Source organism: Citrus sinensis, chromosome 5, assembly GCF_022201045.2.
Source record: "Citrus sinensis cultivar Valencia sweet orange chromosome 5, DVS_A1.0, whole genome shotgun sequence".
In the NCBI taxonomy this organism is placed as follows: Eukaryota; Viridiplantae; Streptophyta; class Magnoliopsida; order Sapindales; family Rutaceae; genus Citrus; species Citrus sinensis.
This window is the reverse complement of record NC_068560.1, coordinates 21,712,062-21,735,746: the sequence shown is the minus strand read 5'-3', so window position 1 is coordinate 21,735,746 and position 23,685 is coordinate 21,712,062. Positions and strand designations below refer to the sequence as shown.

Sequence of the window (23,685 nt, the reverse complement as noted above, 5' to 3'; positions counted from 1 at the left end):
ATTTACAAAAATCTTAAAGCAATAACCGATAAAAATGTATTCGTTCGAGCCCATTATGTCTATTGATGTAATTCGGCCACTTCGGCCCTTTCATTGGAATTTACTAATTTTCAAAAAGAAGTTAACTATTTTTTATTAAATAAAATATAAAATCTCAAAATAAATGAATGACCAAAATCCCTTCTCTCTTGTTAGGCCAGAGAAGGTGCGACTGAGAGACAGACCTTTGTGTTTCCACTGAAAAAGGGCAAAAAAGGGGGAAAAAAAAACGAAATGGAAACTGAAGAAATTTTACAAGAATTAGAAAACGTGGAGGCTGAGGTGCGACTTGTACAAGGTACATTGATAATCGATTTCTATTAGCAAATAATTATTCTATAGCTTTAATCATCTCTTAACTTAACATTTACAGAGCAGATAAAGCAACTGGTTGATAGACAAGATCAGTTGTATGAGAGGCAATCAGAGTTAAAGTCTTTGTTAGAAGCATTTGAGGCATCACGTGGAAGCCCTATTCAGTATGGTGGCTCAAGCTCAACTGCTGTTGAGAATTGGTCCGGGACATTTGAGTGGGATTCTCGAGCTGATGATGCTAGGCTTAATGTATTTGGCATTCCCGCGTACCGTGCAAATCAGCGAGAGGTGATTGCTTTGCCCTTTTTTTTTTTTTTTTTCTTTTGCTTGCGGCATTGAAATCTTAGCTATTGTATGCATCATGGGTTTCTGAGTTTGGGGTTGATTGTTAGTTTTAGAATCGGAGTATAGATGCTTGTAGCTTGAATGCAAAACTTTCGCGGGTGGTCTGGGTTCGTTTAGTATTTTGCTCCGTAACAATGATTTAGAGAATTACTGATTAATTGTCGGTCTTGATATCAGATTATAAATGCTGTCTTGAGTGGAAGAGATGTTCTGGTGATTATGGCTGCAGGTGGTGGCAAGAGCCTCTGTTATCAACTCCCAGCTGTCCTTCGTGAGGGAATTGCTCTTGTTGTCAGTCCATTGCTTTCTTTGATTCAGGATCAGGTGTTGCTATTATTATAGATACTATCATCATTGTTTAGGTATAAAACAAAGCACTCTAATGACCACCTATTTGTTTAGGTAATGTGCCTGGCTGCTTTGGGCATTCCAGCCCACATGTTGACATCAACAACTTCTAAGGAAGATGAGAAGTTCATATACAAGGCCCTTGAGAAAGGTGAAGGGGAGCTCAAAATGCTTTACGTCACACCAGAAAAGATATCAAAGAGCAAGAGATTTATGTCAAAACTCGAAAAGTGCCATCATGCCGGTCGTTTGTCTTTAATTTCTATTGATGTGAGCATATAGTTCAACATGCTACTCATGATTTTGAAGTTAATATTCTCTGCTTTCATCGTTGATTTTATAGTCAATGGCTGTTCATCCTGTTATGTTTCTAAATCCTTGCTCAGTAGTTGCATTTTTTTGATAATTCTAGGAAAGTATTGACAGTCAGAAAGTTCATACGAGGATGAGTATGCATTTGGTCAATGTTTTCCGCATTCATCTTACACAATAAGGTTGTCAGGATAGTAAATAGAAGGTTGCCAGACATGGTATGGAGAAATGGGTGAGAGCTGTTAAAGAAGCTTGGCATACAGCAGAAGATGTTAAAATCTTTTATTAAAATAAAATTAATGTTATACCTGTTCATCATTATGTGTCATTACAAAGGGACTTACCTGAACTGTACTTTGTTGATTAAAAAGTGGAACTGGCCTTTTTACATGTAGACCTAGCTGGAGGGGTGCTTTCTGATTTTTACTCGAAATACTTTCCAACCTATTATATGATACCAATGAACTTAAATGTCATATAGGGCAGCATGCTAGTTATTCTTGATGTCAGTCTTTAAAAAATGATGATCTTTATAACATGTATATGGTAAATGTCATCACAGCTGTGTGTATGATTCATTGGTCTGCAGGAGGCACATTGTTGTAGTCAGTGGGGTCATGATTTTCGCCCTGATTACAAGAACCTTGGCATTCTCAAGACTCAGTTTCCCGATGTTCCTATGATGGCTTTGACTGTATGTCATTAATTTTTAATCCTTTATTTTTTATTTTTGTGCTTTAGTTGCAATTTTGGGCCAATTTAAAAAATTTTACTTTCTAAAATATATTGCAGGCAACTGCCACCCAGAAAGTCCAAAATGATCTGATGGAAATGTTGCACATTCGAAAATGCATTAAATTTGTCAGCACAATCAATAGGCCAAATCTCTTTTATATGGTATAGTTTCGATTCTCAGGAATTTTGGACTTGAACCTAACAGTTTAAGTGCTAATATGATGATTTCTTGAGTTACAGGTGAGAGAAAAGTCATCTGTTGGTAAGGTGGTTATTGATGAAATTGCGAAATACATACAGGAATCTTATCCAAATAGCGAGTCGGGGATAGTATATTGCTTCTCCAGAAAGGAATGTGAACAGGTTTGTGTCTGCTGTTATTTTCATCCTTCCTGTCTTGTCTTGTCCTGTATCATCCTTTCCTTTTATTTTTATTTTTTTCGAGTTTTTATCCTTCTGGAGATCAGTATATCTTGATTATAAAGTTTTCATTGCTTTTATTATGTGCATGGTATTTATGTATAAATGACTTGCTCTGGTTTTGTCTACTCAAGTGGACATTTAAACCATTCATTTTGAACCGTTGATTAAGATACAATTAAATGTGAAATCTTATGAAGCATGGGTTACTCCTGATGTTTTGAATCTTTCAGGACTTGCTATAACTTCATCTATGGTTCTTGTCAGTCTTCCAAGGGATTAAGTGACTAACTAGATGCTTGGTGCTCCAAACGTATTTCACTAGGGACACGCTTAGAAAAATTTGTGTGGTGAGTTGATACTTCTCGAGTTTATTCCTACTGAAAATCTGACATGACCTCTCATGAAATTTGGACCTTTAACATATAAATACGAAAGAAGTCATTTTCAGTACATGATTCCAAAAATGACCTTACTGCATGGGATCTACCATCCCCAATTGCAGTCAGACAACCTCATTTAGATTACAGCAAGTATTAAACATCAGTAGAGCCTTAGTCCCATGGTATTCACACATCTTAAGCTACTTGTGATCCAAATTTTGTTGCAAAAGATGACATATCCTCCTAATTGGTTAACGTTAGATAGCTCAGTTTTTTTGTAAGAGACAGAAAGAATAATAATATATTAGATGAAGATGTACAAAAAGGAAACAAGTTATGCATATTGTGCCTATAAGCTATAGGCCAAGATAGCTCAAAAGTTGATCAGGACACATTAAAAGTTCCTGAAATCATCAAAATACAGCAAAAACAAACAGCCTTTAGATCAAGTCATCACTGCATCCCAATTGTGATAAATAAGGAAAAAAGGTAGTTCTTGGAATTCAGAGAACCTGGAAGCACCTGATTCCTTAGGTTTGAGTTTGAGCTGTCTTTGACTTCAATTTTGTTAACTAGTGTGCATTAGGAAACTTTCATTCTTCATACTTTGGTTGCTGTCATTCAAGTGTTAAAATTGTTTATAGTTATTTCTAAGGACACACACAGATATGTGGAAAGTTCTGAGCATAGTGTTGTTTAGAATTTTTTGACATTCAATCATCACATTTTTCTGGATAACGATGAACTAATTCTTCAAGAAGTTTAGTTTGTTTTCTTATTTATTATCTGCATCTGTTAGCCATTATTGACTTTATCTTGTTGCTAATTGTACTTGTCATTAAGGAAAACTGATAAATGCCTCAGGAAATGTTTGGCTCCTCGAGCTTTTAGGTGTTGAAGTTGTTTAAAAGACTTTATGAGGCTAATTTTATTTTTCCGATGAAACGTGAGATATCTTCATTTGTTTCGTTTCTAACAGATCCAGATTCCTGGTGTTTTGGATCTTAGATAATAGTATATAGCTTCTGGATGGAGTGATATTTATTTCTGTCTCATACTTTCAAGAGTTGTAGGTTGCACAAGAGTTACGACAGAGAGGAATTTCAGCTGATTATTATCATGCAGACATGGATATAAATGCTCGTGAAAAGGTTCATATGAGGTGAGTGCAAAAGTTGGATTGCTGCTGAATTTACGTACATCATATTACTTGAGTGAAATGTTTTCCTAGAAAAATAATAGCTATAATATCCAAACATTTTGAAGCCTTATACAGTGAGCAATAATGAAATTGTTGTTTTGGTTTCACAGTTAAGAGTCTTATGTATGTTCCTTTTTTCATGACATAGGTGGAGCAAAAATAAGCTGCAAGTCATTGTTGGCACGGTATGCATAGTGCATTGGTCAAACTCTTTATAGGTATTAATAATCATTTTTTGTTCTGATTCATTTGCTTGTATCAGGTGGCATTTGGTATGGGGATCAACAAACCAGATGGTTAGTATTGCAAATTTGCTTCTGCCGATGGTTATGACCAGTTACAAACTAGAATGTTCCTGTTTTAACAGATTGTAACGGAAATATTAGTAATGTTTTTGTTTAGCTTTAGGTTTGCTTCTTTAGGGTCAACTTGTGCACACACTGTCTTTAATTGCTAATATTAAATCTATGAAGTATTAGAGTTCTACAAGTTATAGAGAAGCTAAAGCAACCATAGGTCATAACTTCTGAACTTTGGCTAAAAGTTGACATTTGCAATTTAATGTTGTAGTAGAAAAGTACAGAATTAGTTCGTAGATTTGGCTTGATATGGTTTAGATTTGAGTGCCCAAAGTGGCTGGACTAAAAGAGTGAAAAAGAGCACAGAAAGATTGCTGAAATTTCTAGGACAACAGTGTAAATAATGATGAAAGACTTCAGATATGTATTTGAATTGGTAATTAAGGGATTGCGATCATGGAAATATTGTTTTAAGGATATGGAAATCAGAGAAGCAGGGCTGATTGCTAATTATGTGATGGTAATCGGTGCAAGTTTTCTAACAACTTCCTTCTATCAAATCATCTGTTAATTAATCCTTATTGCTCTCATAATTGATCATGGAAGTTCTCTTGGAAAACTGGGATACACCTTGTTATTTCATCAGGATTGCAAATTTGTTTATCTTCATTCCCTTGATTTTGGACATTAACTTTCTCTTTTTGATGCGTGCATGAGAAAAAAAACCTGCTTGCAATTGATGAATGAAAATGCCCATTGAAGTTTGCCCCACTTCTAGAACCAATTTATTGATATGTTTTCCTTACCATTTATAACTTTATCTACATACTAAAACAAACACGTGCATGCATGCAGATGCGTACATAGATATATGATGTCTTTTAGGTATTCTTGTATTTTATCTCCATGCTTTTGTACTAAGAGGCATTCTTGTATTTTTTTTCCTCCATAATTTTTTGAACTAAGAGAATAATTCCTTAGTAATAGGTTCACTTTTGTTCTCTTTTGTCTTCTGATAGTTCTCCGTCTATCAGATAATACATATATGTGTATTCCTAATATCATTACCTGCTTGTAGTCAGGTTTGTCATCCATCACAGTCTGAGTAAATCGGTGGAAACATATTACCAGGTTTTTTACTCTTTCCTAACAAGCTTTTTATTAAGCCTTTTATTTTTTTATTTTTTCCTATATATGTTTGTTTTTACGATTGAATTTTGGTGCAGGAAAGTGGTCGTGCAGGTAGAGATGGGCTACCTTCTGAGTGCCTTCTCTTTTTTAGGCCTGCTGATGTTCCCAGGCAGGTAAGACTTTCATCGACGCCACAAAATTTTATTATATATGCTCAAGTATTCTTGTATTTGTTAGTAGTGACACTTGTCTCTGAGCAGAGTTCAATGGTCTTCTATGAGAACTCTGGATTGCAGAATCTCTACGACATTGTACGGTATAGTCAGGTACTGCTGCTGTTATTTATTTATTTTGGTAATCCTATGTGCTATTGCCCTAGTCATAACTCCACATATCATTAGTTGTACACACACATTGATATTATGTGCATACATTGTTGGAAGCTTTTTAACTTACATTATAAATTAAGAATAATTCGTTAAGCTGCTTGAACCACCTTCTTAATCAGGAAACATAATCTGTATGGTGGCTTAGGCTTCTGTTGGTCGATAATGAGGAAACTTGCATTCCCTATGGGCACATTCTTGCGGACAGCTTGTCCCTTTTTCCTATAAAGTTCTTTTCCTAATGAATATTTTGTGTTATTAGAAATAAAAATGAGACAACTTTAGTGCTTGCTGAGACTAATGGTATATTTGGTTTAAAGAAATATAAGGAGAGGAGAGGGGAGGAAAGGAGGAAAGGGGAAAGAAATAAGGGGAGAAAGATGAATTCTATATCCAACGAAAGAATGAAAAATAGAGTGACCATCTTTTTCACTTATTTTCTCTCCCCCTCTTTCCTTTCCATTCATCTCCTCTCCTTCGCAAACGTGGGCTTGGCATAAATCTTGGATTTTTTCCTTTATGTTTAAATTGACATCTTATTTGTGACGCTTCTCATTTGAAGAGCCTTTTTCTGGGGATGCTCATACGATCCTCTGTATTTGAATTTTTTTTAATCATGCCTTAAACATAAACCTTGTTATGAGCAATTCTTCGAATGCCATTGTGACTTTCTAACACAAAAAAATAGAGCGTGTGTGTGTGTGTGTTTGAGTAATCTTTCAATAAGGGATCAAAGACAAGATAAGCAAGCACTTTAATGTAGTGTATCGGAAATTGTGTTTTTCTGTCTTTTAGCATGTCCCTTACCATATTAAAGTAAGAGATCCCTTACTAGATAACAACTGTATATATATATATATATATCTTTGTTACAAATTATAAAAGTGAAAATATTTTTTTTTTGATAGGAAAGTCAAAATATTATTGAATATACATTGTTGCTCCTAAATTGAAAAACTTTTACTGGAATATCTGTTCTTTTGTCGTGATTTGAAATACTCCACTTTTGCCATGTGACTCTTTCAGGAGTTACCATTGCAGAAAATAATTAAAGTATTCCATAACAATCATCTTCATTACTTTGTAATTGACTCTTTAGTGTTTTTTGAATCATTTTCAGTCGAAAAACTGTGCAAGATTTCTTTCAAATATATTTTGTACTCATTTTTGGTTTTTGCCGAAACCAGCTTTGGACTGAAAATGGCTTTTTGCTGGACAAATTGGGTGATCACTGGCTGCGTAGTTTTTTTTTTTTTTTTTTTAACTGATTGAATTTGTCAAGAAATTTGAGAACAATGAATTGGGCACTGATTTTCTCCCACCACATCACTCTAAAACTCCTAACCAAGGATGGGATTTTTGGGCAATATTGACATAAACATATTCCCATCCGCAATCTCTTTTTGACAAAAGGAAATTGTTCACTTCAAATGAAAGGATTTCTCGAATAGGACTCAAGAAATTCCACTATTCAATGAACCAATATAGGAATGTAAAATTGGTTCCCCTTTCGAAGTAGATTGTTATCCTTTTTGAAACTAAAAGGCGTTATGCCGAGCTTGATGGTAATCCTAGTATTTGTAACCTGGAGGGTCAAAACATTTGAAAGTAACTTTGTCATAGTTTTCCAACGATGAAGAAGATTCAAAAACCATTGAAGAGTCAATTGTTGATTTAGCATAAAGTAATGAAAATAATTTTTATGAAATACTGTAAAAGATTGCGTAATAGTATCTCCTGCAAAAGTGGAAAGTAGATATTCCTGGAAAAGACCACATGGCAAGTTTTTCAATTCAGAAGCAATAATGTTTTAATAAATTTGTAATAAAGATAACGCATGTGGAAAAAGTAAGAACAGATGCAATGGATGGGAGAACAAATAACAAAAGGAAAAAACATCAAAGTATGTGAAAAGAGGGGAAAAAAATGGAAAATTCAAATGAGTAGAAACATGTTTATGGAATATTTCAGGATGAAAAACAAGCATTATCAAGACAGATATTCCTGTGAAGACCATTAATATTTGCTTTTATACAAATAGAAGGATCAAGTAATAAATATTTTAACAAGCTAATTTTTAAAGTTGTTCTTTGGATTGCTTGAGTTGATTTTGTAAGCTTGTATGCTTTTTGACATATAAAGTAGACGTTCAAAAGGTCTATCTTCTAGTACAGCTTCAATTAATATATCTTGGTTGTTTTCAGTCGCATGTTTAACAAAAGCTACATCATATTTCAAAATTTTTAATTTCAAATTCAATTATATGCATGCAAAATTTAAAGCATAAAAAAAAAAAATAAATTGAAAGCAAGAAATTGAAATAAAATCGATAGATTGATTGTAAATAAAACTTACAAGTTTTGATGCTCCTAAATCTTTGAAGACTGGATACAAGTTCAGAAGTGAATACACCGGATTGGATACGGTGACACTAAAATTTTGAGATAGAGTATTTTGATGTTAAGGAGTAGTCTGAAGCCTGCCTTTATTGCCTTCTAACTAGCTTTCATAAACTGAGTAACGGTTTCCCATTCTTGTCTTCTTGATAGTGCTAGTCTTTTATCTTGAAATATTCTCTAAGCATCTTCCCACAGCGAATCATGCATTTGAATTATGCGTTTTGTTTCCACCTTTCATCTTGAAAAATTCCTTGAGCATGTTTCCACCATACATCATGCATTTGAATTATGCATTTGTTTTTTCCTCTTTTCACATGCTTTTTCCTTTTGCTATTTGCTTTCCCAACCATTGCTCTTGTTCTTGCTTTCTTAGCATACATTATTTTTGTTACAAGTTATTTAATTCAAAATAATTATTGCATACACATTATTGCTTCTGAATTTAAAAACTTGTGTTTTGTGATCTTTTAGAGGAATATCTGTTTTTTATCGTATAACTTGCGGAACTCCACTTTTGCCATTTGACTTTTACAGAACATACTGTTATGGAATATTTTTACAGGATTCCATAACAATTATCTTCATTACTTTGTGCTAGATTACTTATTGTCTCTTCAGTGATTTTTGAATCTTCTTCATCGTCAAATATATATATATATATAGAGAGAGAGAGAGAGAGAGAGAGAGAGAACTTCTTAGGTGTGGACTTCCACATTTTAAAACTGTGTGGACATCTGCACTTGAGAAGATATATATGTGAGTTAGGTTCCAATCTAAGAATCCCTGATTTTATTAAAATTCGGGACGAGTTTACAACGTTGTAAACCTCTTTTTGCATTGTTTTAGAACGTCGTAAACTCGTCTCGTACTTTAATACAATCTGGGATTTCCCAAATTGGTAAATTATATATATATATATATATATATATATATATATATATATATATATATATGTATGTATGTATGTATGTATGTATATCCCTTCTTGTCCCCGTTGTCTTTCCAGAGGCTCTGCAAAAAATAGACCGCTGGACTTGCAATGCATTTAAAAATTAAGCCACATTGACCAGTAAAATGCTATGCAGGTATTTGTTTTCTAGATTTTGATTAAAATCTCTATTTTCAGTCAAAGAAACAATGCCGACGAAGTACATTTTTCAGGCATTTTGCAGAGCCATTACAAGACTGCAATGGTACTATTTGTTGTTAAGCATAGTATTATTAAATTACACTTTTGTCTCTTTGGTTACGTTTATTTGGAATAACACAATTGTAACTTTGTGTTCTCTTAGGGATGTGTGACATTTGTGCATTCTCATATGAGGTTAGCGAAGTTGATGTAACTCGTATGTTTCTTTCTCTCCTATTTGACATACATACACTCGTACACGTGCCATGCATTTTAGTTCTTCAGTCATTTTCTGATTCTGTTTTGCTCATTGATTATAGTCTAGTTCTGTGGTTAAACACTGGTTTTATGCTGGATGAATGAGTTGAATTACTTATCCCTCGGTCTATTAGTGAACTATCTCTCTAGGGATTGTGAAAGATGTTCCACTAGAAATATTCTTGTTATTGCTTCGACTCATATTCCACAAAAAGTGGATCCCACTTAATCCCCTTCTTTACACGATTTCTTTTTCATATAGATAGATATAGGATTTATGGGGCAATTACTTACAAGTACATTTTGTGTGTTTTTTTTTTTGCGTTTATTTATTACCTCTTTTACTTTACTTTGTATTTTGTGCCTGAGGTATAAGTCAATTTTTTCCATCATAATCGCATACATTCTGGACTCCATTTTTTTCGTTAAAGGTTCAAATTTGTCTGTATATGACAATTCTTGCTTGTTTATTTCCAGGAGATTATTTGTACACTGCTGTTTTTCTTGTTTCTTTCATTTTAAGTATCCATTACACTGGAACATTGAGAAAGTGCGTCTAGTAATTTTTGAAAAGCTCCAGCAAGTTAATCTCTTCTGCATGGTGGTCCTGGCTGGTCCCTTGGTCCCAGCAAATCATGATTTCATTGAAAACCATATCTTTGGTTCATACTCAGTGAAATACTTTCGAGCATAATTCCACTTTGCCAATTACTTTTAAAAACATTATAAGTGTTGTTTCTTCCAGTTGCCAGTTTTTCTCATTGATTAAATTTATTTGCTTTGACTGTAGAAAACATCGAGATGGGTTATATTGAAATTTCCCGGTTGTTTCAAGTTTTCTCTACTGATTTATGTTCTTTTAAATTTTTCTACACATACATAGCTTGATGGATAAACCACTACATAATTTTCTTAGTTTTACTTGATAAGTTGATTTGCTATGCTTTGCAGGTCATGCACAGTGTATCATTTCTTTGCTGCAAGATATTCAAGATAATAATCAGAGATTGACGATGTTACAGTTGGTAGATAAAATGAAAATTAAGCTCAAGGAAATAGGTTGGTTATGGTTATTGGCTTCATATTTCTTCACCATGTCCAAGATGAATGATCTGGATATTCCTACATTCATAAAAAAATAGAATGATGCGAACACATATTTCATAAGTCTATGTAGTACTGGGCTAAAACAAAAAATTAATTTGTTTTCTTTCATTCTGTTTTGTAAGATGGGAGGATTAGGTAATGGAAATATCAGTTTGGAGGTAAACTTTTGGAAAGAGAGTAAATATATTCTCTTAATTGGAGCTTTTTAGCTATAAGGTTCTGTAAAAAGTGAGTTTTAAATTTTTAATCCTTGAGCCTTGAGGTGTAGAGGCATTAACTTTTAGGATTCTCTTTTTACATTTGATAAATACGAGTAATTCCCAAAATCTAGTTCATTCAATGGTTACATAAAAAGGGATAGAAAACTATGATGAAATGAGAGAGCGAGGTGCTGTCCTTTCTCTTCTACATGGAAATATGTTCTCTAGGTGTTGGGAATAATGGCATTAGGCAATCATATTCCTGTATCTGAGACTGAAAAGAAGTATGACTAATTAAGGGAGGAAAAAAAGCTTCTCTTCAACAACAAACTGAGATGTATGTGGTATATAAGCAAATGAGAGAGAGAGTTCCGCCCCATTTGAAGGCAATGCCTAAATGTTTATGTTGTGCTCTGTGCTATAAATGTACCTTTCTACCGGCAGTGAAATAAATTACAACTTCAAAATATTGCTTGTTACTATTAGAATTTTTTCGCTCCCCTGATAAGTACTATTAGAAATTTTTGGTTGATATGTATGATAGTCTTAGCTATTTTTCAAATTCATGAACTGTATCTTTTCTTACTGCAATCACTTGTTCACAATAACATAATAATTTTGTAGACCTGGATTTTGATATTTAATAATGTGATAACATTTCGGATGTGACATTACTGCCTATTCTAATTAGACTTGTCTTGGTTATTTACCCTAATTCTCTCTCTACTTTCATTTTTACCCTTTAAATTTTATTTTTTTGGATTAATGCAGATTCTGACCTGAAACGAGAGGAAATAGAACAGCTTGTATTGCAGCTTATAATAGACCGTGTTTTGGTGAGAATTGGACCCTTTAGCCCTGGTGCATTTTTATTAATTTGCTGCTTATAATAGATCGTTTTATGGCGAGAATCAGACCCTTTAGACCTGTAACTGTTTCTATTAACTCACTTGTGCTTATTTACTTATCCAATCCTGTTACTGACATAAAAGGATAATACATAATTTTGAAAAGTCAATTGAGTTCAAAGGTGCCTGTAGTATGTACAGATATCATGTGAAGTTTTGTTTGAAGGACATAATTGCAACTAAATTTTCGAAAGATACTTACTCTTGTTCATATTGTGCATAACACAGAGGAGAAAAGATATTAAAAAGAAATTTAAGCTCAGCCATTTATAAATTTGAGAGAGTATCTGTAGCAGATGATAAGACCAATTTTATTCCTTTTTTTTCCCCCAGGATGGTGCCCAACCTTCTTGGATATGTTTTTTTTTTTTTCATAATTTCTTTTTCTGCTGATGCAATTTATATATAATTCTGTCTGACTGTAATCGAAATATGTTTATGATGTAGAGTGAAGAATTTCAGCATACAGCTTATTCAACAAATGCATATGTAACAATTGGACTACTAGCGAAACTAGTATTACAAGGTGATGCTTTCATTTACAAAGAAGATGCCAGGTTACAAATCTTGATCATCAGATTTCTAGGATTAGAATTTTTGCACACTCATTTCGGTATTGTTGAATTCTAATTTTACAATCTGCATGATCGACATGAATTTTTTGTCCATTTGTGCATATAACGATCTTAGTTTATTCATATCTCATCTTAATATCCTGATATGATTTATTTTTACATTACTTCAATTCGTGTAAATTTTGGAGAGAGAATAAACTAACATTTATTTTAGGATAATCTAATAATCAGGATATTAAGATGATTTGAAAATCTAGTTTTAATACCTCCTTTCAGACTTGAACATTGAACATTCACTAATGTATCATGCAAGTATTTCATATAATTGCCAATATACTGACTTATATCCCTCCTCAAACAGGGAAGAAGATCATCAAACTCGAGATTTCTAGTGTCCAGAAGAATACAGCCGACAACAAGAAATCAACCAAACGTAGTTTAACATCATCTGCTTTGGAGTTTGAACTTGATGAACTGCGAAAGGAACTTGCTTCAATTAGTGGAGGAATACTCCCTCATTCTGTTTTGTCTAGTCAACTGATCAGATTGATAAGTGCCCGGAAACCGAGTACGATGGAAGAGGCAAGTTCCAATCATGTCAATTGTCCCTTTAAAGATGCTTGACATTAGAGCACCAATCTTTCTATGCTTGTTTGAATGAAATTCTATTTCATCCTTGGGGCCGCCTCTTTAAATATTAACTCATTGAAGGCTAGCAAAGCTGATAGAACTCCTAAACATGCATGTATGCATATAAGCATGCCCAAATACGTGCATAAGAAATTTTTAAATTTTTTTTTTTTCTGTGGAATTTATAAAATATGTGTTTATTTAATGTTGCAGCTGGAGAAGATAATTGGAAAGTTGAAGACGGGAAAGTATGGGAGTAGAATTCTTGAAGTAATCAGTAAGTGTGGCAACTCCGTGCAACAGCATGATAATAATGCAGTCTCGAAGGAAGAGCAAGGAAGGGATGCGAGAGCTTCAAAGAGAACTAAAAAGGAAAAGGCAGTTGTTGTAGTTGACAGTAGTGACGATAGTGAAGTGTGATTCTTGAAGAAGAATCAGAAAGTTCTTGTCTTACCATTCATTAGAAGCTAAGAACAATCATCGACGGCTAGTTTGACATAGGACTAGATGTGACCGGAGTGATTTAGGTTATACAACTCTGATGGATGTCTTGGTGCTCAGTTCTGAACTGTTACCGTGGGAAACTTTGCAACGATTTTCAACTTTTTTCTTACTTTGTTGGCTCTCGAGTCTGGATTTAACTCAACTGATTATGGATCTCAATAATAAACCCTATTACGTTATGTATGTTTAGAATGTATTTTCTGATATTTTCTTAAATAATTTTAGGTTTAAAACAAATCCACCCGACGATACAAATAAATTTACCTTTAGAATGGGTGCGAAGATGATGATTTCTTATTTTAATTGAATTATTGAATGAGCATTAATAATTGATTCTTTTAAAATATTTAGATCATTTTTTTTTGGAGAAAAAAATGAAAATTTTTTGCAAGCACTCAATTTTCGGTGGGTCAATTTTTTTTCTCAATCTGCAGGCAAATATTAAAGTTATGCTTAAATGGATAAATTGTAGTATTATGGGTTTTAATTTATTTGAATTAGCTTAATGCGTATTTGCTATGATTTCATTTTTGGCCAAAAGTTTTTTTTTTGGTTGTTTGACTGGATGTTTTTTAATTTTTCAAAAAAAAAAAGTTCTTGAAATAAAAAAAATCACTGTACCAGAATTTCAAAATTTGCACTTTTGAAGGGAGGGGATTAAACCTTTTTAGAACACATGTAATGTCAAAACCACTGTAATAACATTTTATTAATTCACAATGTAACCAAACAATCTAGTGTTTTAAAACCACCTTTTAATTACAACTAATTATTCAACAACTTTTTCTCAACATCTATATTTATAAGCGCTCTTTTTCTAACAGTTACGTTGAACCGACCAATTAAACTCTTCATTTCAATAGACATATTACAATTACTATTTAATCCTCCAGTTGATGATGTATGAAAAGGATTAAAAAACTGGTTCCTTAGTTTTATTTGTACAATCAGAACTTTGAAATTGTACCTGAGCTACTCCTATATCAGATCCATTCTCCAAACGCCACGGCTAATGAAGTCGGCATGCACTTGAGTAGGTTTTCTATACAAAACATAAAACGACTATCATGAGTAAATTAAAACATACTAAATAAAATATTTGTATATATTTTTTCAATATCTTCTTAGTTTCCTCCCATATTTTATGTTTCATTAGTTTTAAAATCAGATATTATTTTCCTTTCTAAGATCATAATCAAATTACTTTTTTTTCTAATACAATCAATGCCATTAGTTATTGGTTCCTCATATTAAGACCTCAAGCTTCATTTGAAAACAATGCATTTCCAAAACAACATGCCCGCAACTAACCAGTCATATGAAATTAATGACAATCGCAAGTCAAGTTTTCATGCTAACATTATTATACTTATCTAATTTTTTGAGATAAAGATGAAAAAGTTCAAGAAATATTAGTAGAACTCGCAGCAGTTATATATGGTGCATATACAAAACAAATAATGTGGTGCTTTTTTTTTTTTTTGTAAACCACATCTAGAGAGAATAGCACTTGAAAATTAAAATAATAATTATTTAATTTCTAAATATCTTTATGAAAATTTTTAAAATTACAAATTATAACTATTAATATTTTGAAAATTATTTAATTAAATGTAAAAGTTTTATCGTGAACTACATTGAGTAACGTCGCATGCCAATGAGCACTACTATTGATGATCATCACTCGATCTTTCCGCAAAAGAATTAAATTTCTTGGCAATAGATTTACTATTTTATATTTATATTATTAGTGTTTGAGTTTTTGTTAACTAGAAAATTAGAAATAATGACTGAATTTGTTGTAATTAACTTTATGATGAATGATACAATTATACGATATTTTTATTGTTAAGATGGTACTATTTAAAAATTGTTCACGTGAATTTGCGTATGTATTGGGCAAATAATTACGTACCAAAACATGATTAGAAGTAGATTAAAATCCGAATATAATAATATTAATTGAGTTGGGCCGGATAATTAATTGAACGTAAAAGAATCTGGACTTCTGTAAATTAAATGTAATTGGGCTGGGCCGAATATTGGTGTTTGCTGTTTGATGAGTTTTTCCACTCAGTAGAGAAAAATAATATAAATGAGTATTCTAATCATTTCAACGTTTGCTGATACATTCTAATTAAAATGACAATTCATTTATTAAATAGTAAATATGTAATTTTGAAAGTTATGAAATCTATGATTTAATAAATAAGCGAAATATTGCATTAACAATCAAGTTAAGGCTTTAATATTAAAAATTTCTGTCAATATTGATAAGCAAAAGACATTTCATATATATTTTTTCTTATCTTGCACTAATTAAAGGAAACTCCTTTCATTGTTTTAGGAGAAAATTACTGTATTTTCCTTGAGATTGGAGGACTTGAACTTGTTTCTTTCCAGTAATGCTACATCTACTTTCCGAAACAAAGAATCTAAATTCAAGTCTACAATTTTTTTTTTTTTTTAAAAAAGACAACAAATAAAAGGGAAACTAATTTGAGCAGCTTTTGTTAAGCTGGAGTAGATTGTTAAGCTGGAGTAGATTGCAGGGTATATTGAGGATCCTAGCTATCTTGGTTATTGATACTCTGCAGCAATAAGGTGCAAGGCCTCTTTGGTGAAGAGGTATTGTGAGCTAAATCTCTTGTGCTCCTTATTATTGCTAGTGTCTGGTGTTAAGTGAGATTTTATTGTAATTTTGGTCGATACATTTTGCTTGGATGTCTGCCTAGCATTTGTTATTTGCTAATTCTTTTCTGGGAAATTTAAAGTTTCTTTGGTTGATATTTTAATCTATGATTCATTGACCTTGTGAAGTTAAAGGTGTTTACTCCCGAAAGAAATGTGCTACAAACAATTAAATTGCTTGAAAACAGTTGTTGGCATTGAGGTCCAGTTAAAAAAAGATTCCCCAATTTTCAGTGAATGCATGCAATTACAGCTGCTGCATGTACATGATAGTGCTGTATGTTAAGTTTCAGTATCTACTAACATTTCGTTTGTATAGTTTTCTGCTGCACTCACATCATATGTTGCCGCTTTAAGGATGTATTTAGGATGTGGTTTTGTTTTGATATTAATCGATGTCAGGCTATTTGATGTTGGAGGGTGGCAGAAAGAAAGAGACTCCTATAGAAATGGAAAGAAGAGTAGGAATTAGAGATTATAGAATTACAGAGGAGAAATAGTTTGAGAGGGCAAAAGATGCATTTTGAGGAGAAACCACACATTCATCCAGATTTCCAATAAGTGGACAGAATTGTGTGGATTATTGAATTTATTTGCAGCACTATAGACCTTGTAAATCCATTCTTGGCATGTTTGATAAGATTAGTCCATTCTACCGAATGTTTGAGGTTCCAAGATAAATTGACTTGTTACCATCAGTACTTTCGCTGGATCTTATTTGTTGTATGCAGCATTGCTGATACTTGTCGAGCTACAGTCAGATTTGTTGCGGGTTGTCTAGGCAATGTGCTTGGATATTGCGTATCCATAGGGACTTGCTTCATGTTCTTGTTTTATTGACAACGGCATAAAGTTTCCACTTCCAGCTCAAAGTTACGGGGAGTAAGTCCCATGCCTGTACATTGCTTATGGACACTGGACCGTGTGAGAATGCGGCATTGATTACCCGTGTGAGCACCAACGTGTAAACTGGTGCATTGGCTGTCCGTGCACTGTTCAAAGTCACTGTGGCTCATTGTACCGGGAGCTCGAGCTTCAGAGCTTATAGCAGTCAATTGATGCAAACGAATCAAAGAAAGATGATATCAATATTAAAGATAAGTACCATATTCCAATTACTCTTGGTAAGACACGGCTTGGAATGAGTTTTGAGACCTATAACATTAGAGGTAATGATCTTGCTAATTTTTTGTTAATCTGCAGTATTATAAATTTAAGTTCCCTAAGACAGATTGTGTGTGTCGGTAAATGTGATAGGATTCTAGGGTTTTGATTAGAGAATTAAGAGAGAATAGATGAAGAATTTAAAGAGAAGGGAGAAGAATTAATAGGAATTAGAATTAATTTTATTACTTGCCTCCTAAAAACATAATAAGAACCACTTATTTATAGTAGTTCAAGACAATCCTAATTGTAATTTAATAAGGACTTTAATTGAAATAAGAAAACCTAATACTAATAGGAAAGAAATTAAAACAAGCAATTAAAATAAAATAAACTATTAGGGTCTTAACATTCCCCGCCCCTTAAAATAGGCTTGTCCGCAAGCCTTTTACCCAGTCTCAATAATCGAGATCTTCCAATCCGAATGATGGTCAGGTGGTATTGGAGGGTTATGAACAGGTATATCAGCATCTAAAAGCAATAGTTGAGGTTGTTTGTAGCGATGCCCAGGCTTGAATTGCTCGTCACAGTTAAAACAAAGCCTTTTAGAACGTCTTTCCGCTTGCTCAGTTGAGGATAAACGTTTGACATTATTAGGTAAGGAAGAGGGAACCGGTCCTAAACGTTTGACATTATTTGCTAGCCTTGATATCTTCACGTAACCCAGAGAGGAAACAACTAATGAAGAAAGGCTCAGCTAAATTGCTAGTCCGATCAGCCAACTTTTCAAATTGTCGTTGATAGTCAAGAACAGTCCCTGTTTGATGTAGTTTGGTAAGACTGCCAACTGCATCATTCTCTTCTAATGTCCCAAATCGAGTAGTCAAAGCCCGTTTAAATTGCGCCCAAGTCATTTCGCCCATAGTCTGCTCTAGCCAATGAAACCAAGGTACAACATCACCATCAAGATGGCCAATAGCTAAAGACAATAAATCAGCATCTGATAATCCAGTAAGGCGACGATATTGCTCACATCGAAAAATCCATCCCGTTGGATTGTCACCATGAAAAATAGGAAAGTCAAGGCGTATGTTACGAGCTTGCACGAGAGTACTTCCAATGCGTTCAGTAGGTTCAAGAGGGGGTTGGGTAGCAATTACCGTTTGAGGAGCAGAGGTCCCTCCAGTAAATATATCAACTTGTCGTTGATCAGTAGCTGGTTGTTTGCCTTTTCGCAGCTGACTCAATTGCTGAAGGATGCCGTGCATGAGTTCCTGCAAATCGTTATTCTGCTTGGCTAAGGTTGTAACCTTTTCATCAATGGCTGTAAACTTGTCATGGAATTGTTGTGATAACTGCTCAACTTGGCCTTCAAGCTCCTTAACAGTCATGATGCCTAAAAAAAAAGTCCAAAGAAAATTTACGTTTGGTTGAAAAACTTAGATGCTGGAAAAAGTTTGGAGGGTGGGTCCGGTTCAAGTCTCCAAAAGCCAAGAGATATTGACAAAAGTTTGGTTGCTGGTTTTTTTTTTCCAAATAGTGAACGAAAAAAAAAGTGGTGGCAGGAAGGATGTGCTCTGATACCAGATGATAGGATTCTAGGGTTTTGATTAGAGAATTAAGAGAGAATAGATGAAGAATTTAAAGAGAAGGGAGAAGAATTAATAGGAATTAGAATTAATTTTATTACTTGCCTCCTAAAAACATAATAAGAACCACTTATTTATAGTAGTTCAAGACAATCCTAATTGTAATTTAATAAGGACTTTAATTGAAATAAGAAAACCTAATACTAATAGGAAAGAAATTAAAACAAGCAATTAAAATAAAATAAACTATTAGGGTCTTAACAAAATGTAGCGTAATAATTGCCGTGTTTCTTTCTTAGGGGTGCGTTTGTGATTGAGCTTGGGCAGTTGTAACTTTTAAGCTACAACACTAAAGTGTTTGGTAAATACTAACTGTTGTATCTTATAAGGTATGTTGATATAATTTTTCACTTATATAATGAAAAATTTATTATTGATTTAATAATTTTGTCAAAATTATTATTTAAAATTTATATTTACTACACATTATTAATTTTTATTTAATAATTATAGCTTTTTTTTTCACAACAATTGCAGCTTAGAAGTTACAGCACGTCAATCACAAACGAGACCTTAGGCTTTGTTTGTCAACTCCCCTGATTCTTGAAATGTTTGATTACAGTCTATCGATATCGTTATTTATAACAATAAGTTTGTTGGGAGCTTGAAAATCTACCTTGATAAAAGAGAAATTTAATCCAGCAAATTATATGGGTTGTGCTACTAGTGAAAACTGAAATCTCTTCCAAAGACGGGGATGGGAATTGAGATTCTTATCCTTAACAAAAACATCCAGTTGCCTCTCGTACACAACTCTCCCAATATTTCAATATTTTTAGTAGTACATCTATAATGTTCAGGGGCAACAAAATATCATTTAAAAACCAAATAATAACCATCATCTTTCATAAGATATTAGTTCTTGTTATTAGTTTGTAAGATTTTCTGTTGCCATGGTTTAAGATATTTTCGAGCACAAGCTGTAGGGTTAAGGAGTGGTTTGAGCTTCTTGTAATTTGCAAAAATGAGTGTATCTAAGAATACGAGCTCTTATTATCCAATTATTCTATGACTGATTTATTTTCATCATGCCACGGTAATAATACCGCAACTAAAGAGGTTGTCATCGGGGACGATGCTTGCTGCCCTCCTTAACTGCAGTTGCTATCAAAATGGCTCATAAGAGCTTCAATGAGAGTTAAACAGCTGAAATATGCTGGTTCATCAAGTGATTGATAGAAGCATTAAGGTGTTTGATGAAAGTCCTGAAGCACATTTTGGAAATAAAACATTACACCTCAAACCTTGACAACAAGCCGTGCCTCTAATGCTATACGCATTTGGAACAGCTCAACACAAGAGTATTATTTATAGCGAGAATTTACTCAGAAGTGATGGTTCAAATACGATGCAGAGTCCCAAAGCAATACTTTTACAATTGATGTACAATAAAAGAATACATTAATATAATGATCTAAAACCTTGATAGCTCAGGAAAATTCAGATGAGGAGAGGTAAAGGCCCAATGATTTGATTTCCTAAATCAGAAAGGATTTCTTATTCCTCATTGGATTTGGTAAAAAAATACTCTCTCCTATTCGCTATAAAATCCAGCTCTCTCCATTTCTCTCTTGATTCAACTTATAACAATTTCACAACAGTTAAATGAGAATAAATGGCTTCTCAGGAAAAAAAAAAAAAAAGAGAAGAAGAAATTATTTTCCAGGCACCGCGCATAAAGGTGATGTTGGAGTTGGCAAAGGAAAATATTATTCACTAAATGTTCCACTTCAAGACGGGATCGATGATGAGTTTGTTCCAATTGTGAGAGAAGTTATGCAAGTGTACAAGCCAGGTGCCGTTGTGTTACAATGCGGTGCTGATTCTTTGGGTGGAGATAGACTAGGTTGCTTTAATCTTTCAATTAAAGGCCATGCTGAATGTGTAAGGTACATGAGATCTTTCAATGTGCCGCTATTGATGTTGGGTGGCGGTGGCTATACGATTCGGAATGTTGCACGGTGCTGGTGCTATTAGACCGGTGTGGCGCTGTTAAGATAATAGAATTAGTTAAGATGGTTTAGTTAGTTAAGCTTAGTTAATTTGATTAAACAAGTTTGTTATGACTGCTGACTTGGCAGTTGAGTTGGAGGAAGGTTGTTATGCTGTTAGTTCAAACTCAAGCAACATGTAGAAGATTCGAGATACTTGTATAAATACATTCTTGTAAACTGTTCGAATTAATTCAATGATTCAGATTCATTTTCTCTTGTTATTTTCCTTCTGTTTCTCTCTGTAACTTTCTTAGAAACCAAACAAATACTTTACAATCTAACATGGTATCAGAGCCTCACTAAAAACAAAAATGGCGTCTCTAAGCTCTAATCCAAACGCAGCAACCTCTGTTTCTTCATTTACTTTCACTTCTCCTATTAAGCGTGATCGATCGAACTACACAATCTGGAAATCTCAGATTCTCTCTTCAGTACGTGCAAATGGTCTTGAAGATCATCTTGATAGCTCCAAATAATGTCCAGATCAATTTCTTCAAAGTGAATATGAAAACTCTGAAGTTGAAACTCAAACAAATCCAACGTTCACTACTTGGAAAAGGAAGGATCAAATGCTGCTGAGCTGGATGCTGTCTTCCATAAATCTCGAGATTCTCAGTCTTGTGGTAAACTTTGAAACTTCACTTGAACTCTGGACTAGTCTTGAGCAACAATTTGGATTTGAAACTTTTGCTAAAAATGTTCATCTTAGGATGATGCTTAATAATCTTAGAAAAGGTTCAATGTCTATGACTGAATTCTTTGGAAAGCTGAAAACAATAACTGATGATTTAGCCATTGCTGGAAGCCCTGTTAGCTCTCTGGATTTTATTACACATCTGATCTCTGGGCTAGGCCAACCATACTATCCACTGGTTGTGTGTATTGAAGCAAATCTTGCAAAAATGACTGTTAATGAAGCTTACTCCATGCTTTTGACTCATGAAGCTAGATTAGAAGCACATCAGTCAAGTGCTAGCAAGGAAACTAAATTGAACAATGAGGCTAATGTTGCTCAAACTGGAACCAATACTAAATTTGGAGGACAAAATAATGCTAACTGGATTAAGAATGTCAATAATAATAATGGTGGCAGAGGAGCTTTTGGTAGAGGCTTTCCACAAGGCTGAGGAAGAGGAAATTAGAATGGTGTTTGGAATAATAATGCACAATCTGGAAATTATCAAGGCAGAGGTGGATATGGTGTTAACAATGCCAATAACTTTGGTGCTAATAATGGAAATTTTGGTGGCTTCACTAATGGAAAAGGTGCTTTAGATCCAAATGGAGCTGCTGTAATCTATCAAATATGCTTTAAGCTAAAGCATATTGCAGCTGAATGCATGAACATGTTCAACAAAGAATTTGTGCCTTATTACAATCCATATTCATGCTATAATTCATATCAGAATCCTGGACCAAGAGCTTTCTATCCAAATTCAGCACCAAGAGCTGCTTTCCTGGCAACTTCTGAAGGTGACATGGCTGATCAAGGCTGGTATTTTGACAGTGGGGCAATACATCATCTCACCAACAATTTGCAGAACTTGAATCTTGGAAGGGAATATTCAGGTAATCAGTTACTGCATGTTGGTAATGGCCAAGGTCTGAATATTACACACATTGGATATACTTGTCTTCCCACTTCCTGTGATTCCTTTCTGCATTTACAAGATATCTTGTGTGTGCCTCATCTCACTAAAAATCTCATAAGCATTTCCAAATTACTTGAAGATACCAATTTAATCATTGAGTTTGTTGCCAATATGTGTTTTATTAAGGATAAGAAGAAGGGAGTGCATCTGGCTCAAGGGATTGCTAGAGGAGGACTGTATAAGTTGCTGTCTAAGGATGACTTTCTCTCCAGTTCATGTGTCACCAATCATAATCCTAGTTCTATGCTTTCTGTTTTTAACCAATCAGTTTGTAAATTTTCTGGATTGTCTTTGAATAAAGATTGTACTCAAACAAGTAATCTTCAGAGTCATTTGAACACTGTTAACCCAGTGATGTTTGCTAATGTGTTACACCAAAGATTTGGTCATCCTATTAAACATGCATTGAAAAGCATATTATCTTCCATTGCACTTCATTATCCTACATCTGTTCCTGATTTTTGTGATGCTTTCCTCTTCTCAGACCCTATAATAAACATAAACTCAATTTTCATACACAAAAATGCCTAATGATTGGCTATAGTCCTATACACAAGGGATATAAATGCCTGGATTCCACTGGTAAAACATACATTGCTAGACATGTTCAGTTCAATGAATTAAAATTTCCTTATTCTGAACTCTTTCCTACAAAGTTTGATTCACAAATATCCTTTGTCCAACCAAGTCAAGTTTCCTTTTCAAATATTCCAATTACATAAGTCATTCAAGACAACAACAATGCACAATCCTCTATTATTCCCTCATCTCCAGATGCAGGACCTGATTCAAGTCATTCCCACTAGGGGTGGGCAAAATCGGGTTCGGGTCGGGTTCGGATCAACCCGATCGGATTTCGGGTTAGTCGGGTTGGATAAAAATCGATCCGAATCCCACCCGAACTTAAAACCCGATCCGATCCGATCCGAATTAAATTCGGATCGGATCGGATCGGGTTAAAAAGTCGGGTG

The 23,685-nt window shown here is 33.9% G+C and overlaps 1 protein-coding gene across 3 annotated transcripts; it reads left to right on the top strand.

The window, feature by feature from the left end:
* Nucleotides 1-168: 168 nt before the first annotated feature.
* Nucleotides 169-13,807, top strand: LOC102630216 (ATP-dependent DNA helicase Q-like 2). 3 transcript variants are annotated; one of them, XM_006471499.3, is made up of 20 exons: nucleotides 169-337; nucleotides 413-642; nucleotides 877-1,023; nucleotides 1,102-1,317; nucleotides 1,949-2,053; nucleotides 2,152-2,256; nucleotides 2,335-2,457; nucleotides 3,971-4,059; nucleotides 4,247-4,283; nucleotides 4,361-4,394; nucleotides 5,476-5,528; nucleotides 5,624-5,701; nucleotides 5,789-5,854; nucleotides 9,440-9,506; nucleotides 9,606-9,659; nucleotides 10,652-10,759; nucleotides 11,779-11,843; nucleotides 12,363-12,441; nucleotides 12,852-13,072; nucleotides 13,334-13,807. In XM_006471499.3, exons 1-20 carry the CDS (start codon nucleotides 274-276, stop codon nucleotides 13,538-13,540), a joined length of 2,148 nt encoding a protein of 715 aa, XP_006471562.2. In that variant the 5' UTR covers nucleotides 169-273; the 3' UTR covers nucleotides 13,541-13,807. The 3 variants fall into 3 exon arrangements, with proteins under 3 accessions (XP_006471562.2, XP_015383777.2, XP_024951700.2); XM_025095932.2 differs by having other exon boundaries at nucleotides 192-337; nucleotides 418-642; XM_015528291.3 differs by lacking the exon at nucleotides 9,606-9,659.
* Nucleotides 13,808-23,685: the final 9,878 nt, after the last annotated feature.

What these genes read in the sequence shown, in the direction of transcription:
- LOC102630216 (XM_006471499.3), top strand. Translation starts at nt 274, where the DNA reads ATGGAAACTGAAGAAATTTTACAAGAATTAGAAAACGTGGAGGCTGAG. An exon ending in TTTCTTTGATTCAGGATCAG is followed by an intron (nt 1,024 to 1,101) that starts GTGTTGCTATTA and finishes CTATTTGTTTAG; the next exon opens with GTAATGTGCCTGGCTGCTTT. An exon ending in AACCGAGTACGATGGAAGAG is followed by an intron (nt 13,073 to 13,333) that starts GCAAGTTCCAAT and finishes TTAATGTTGCAG; the next exon opens with CTGGAGAAGATAATTGGAAA.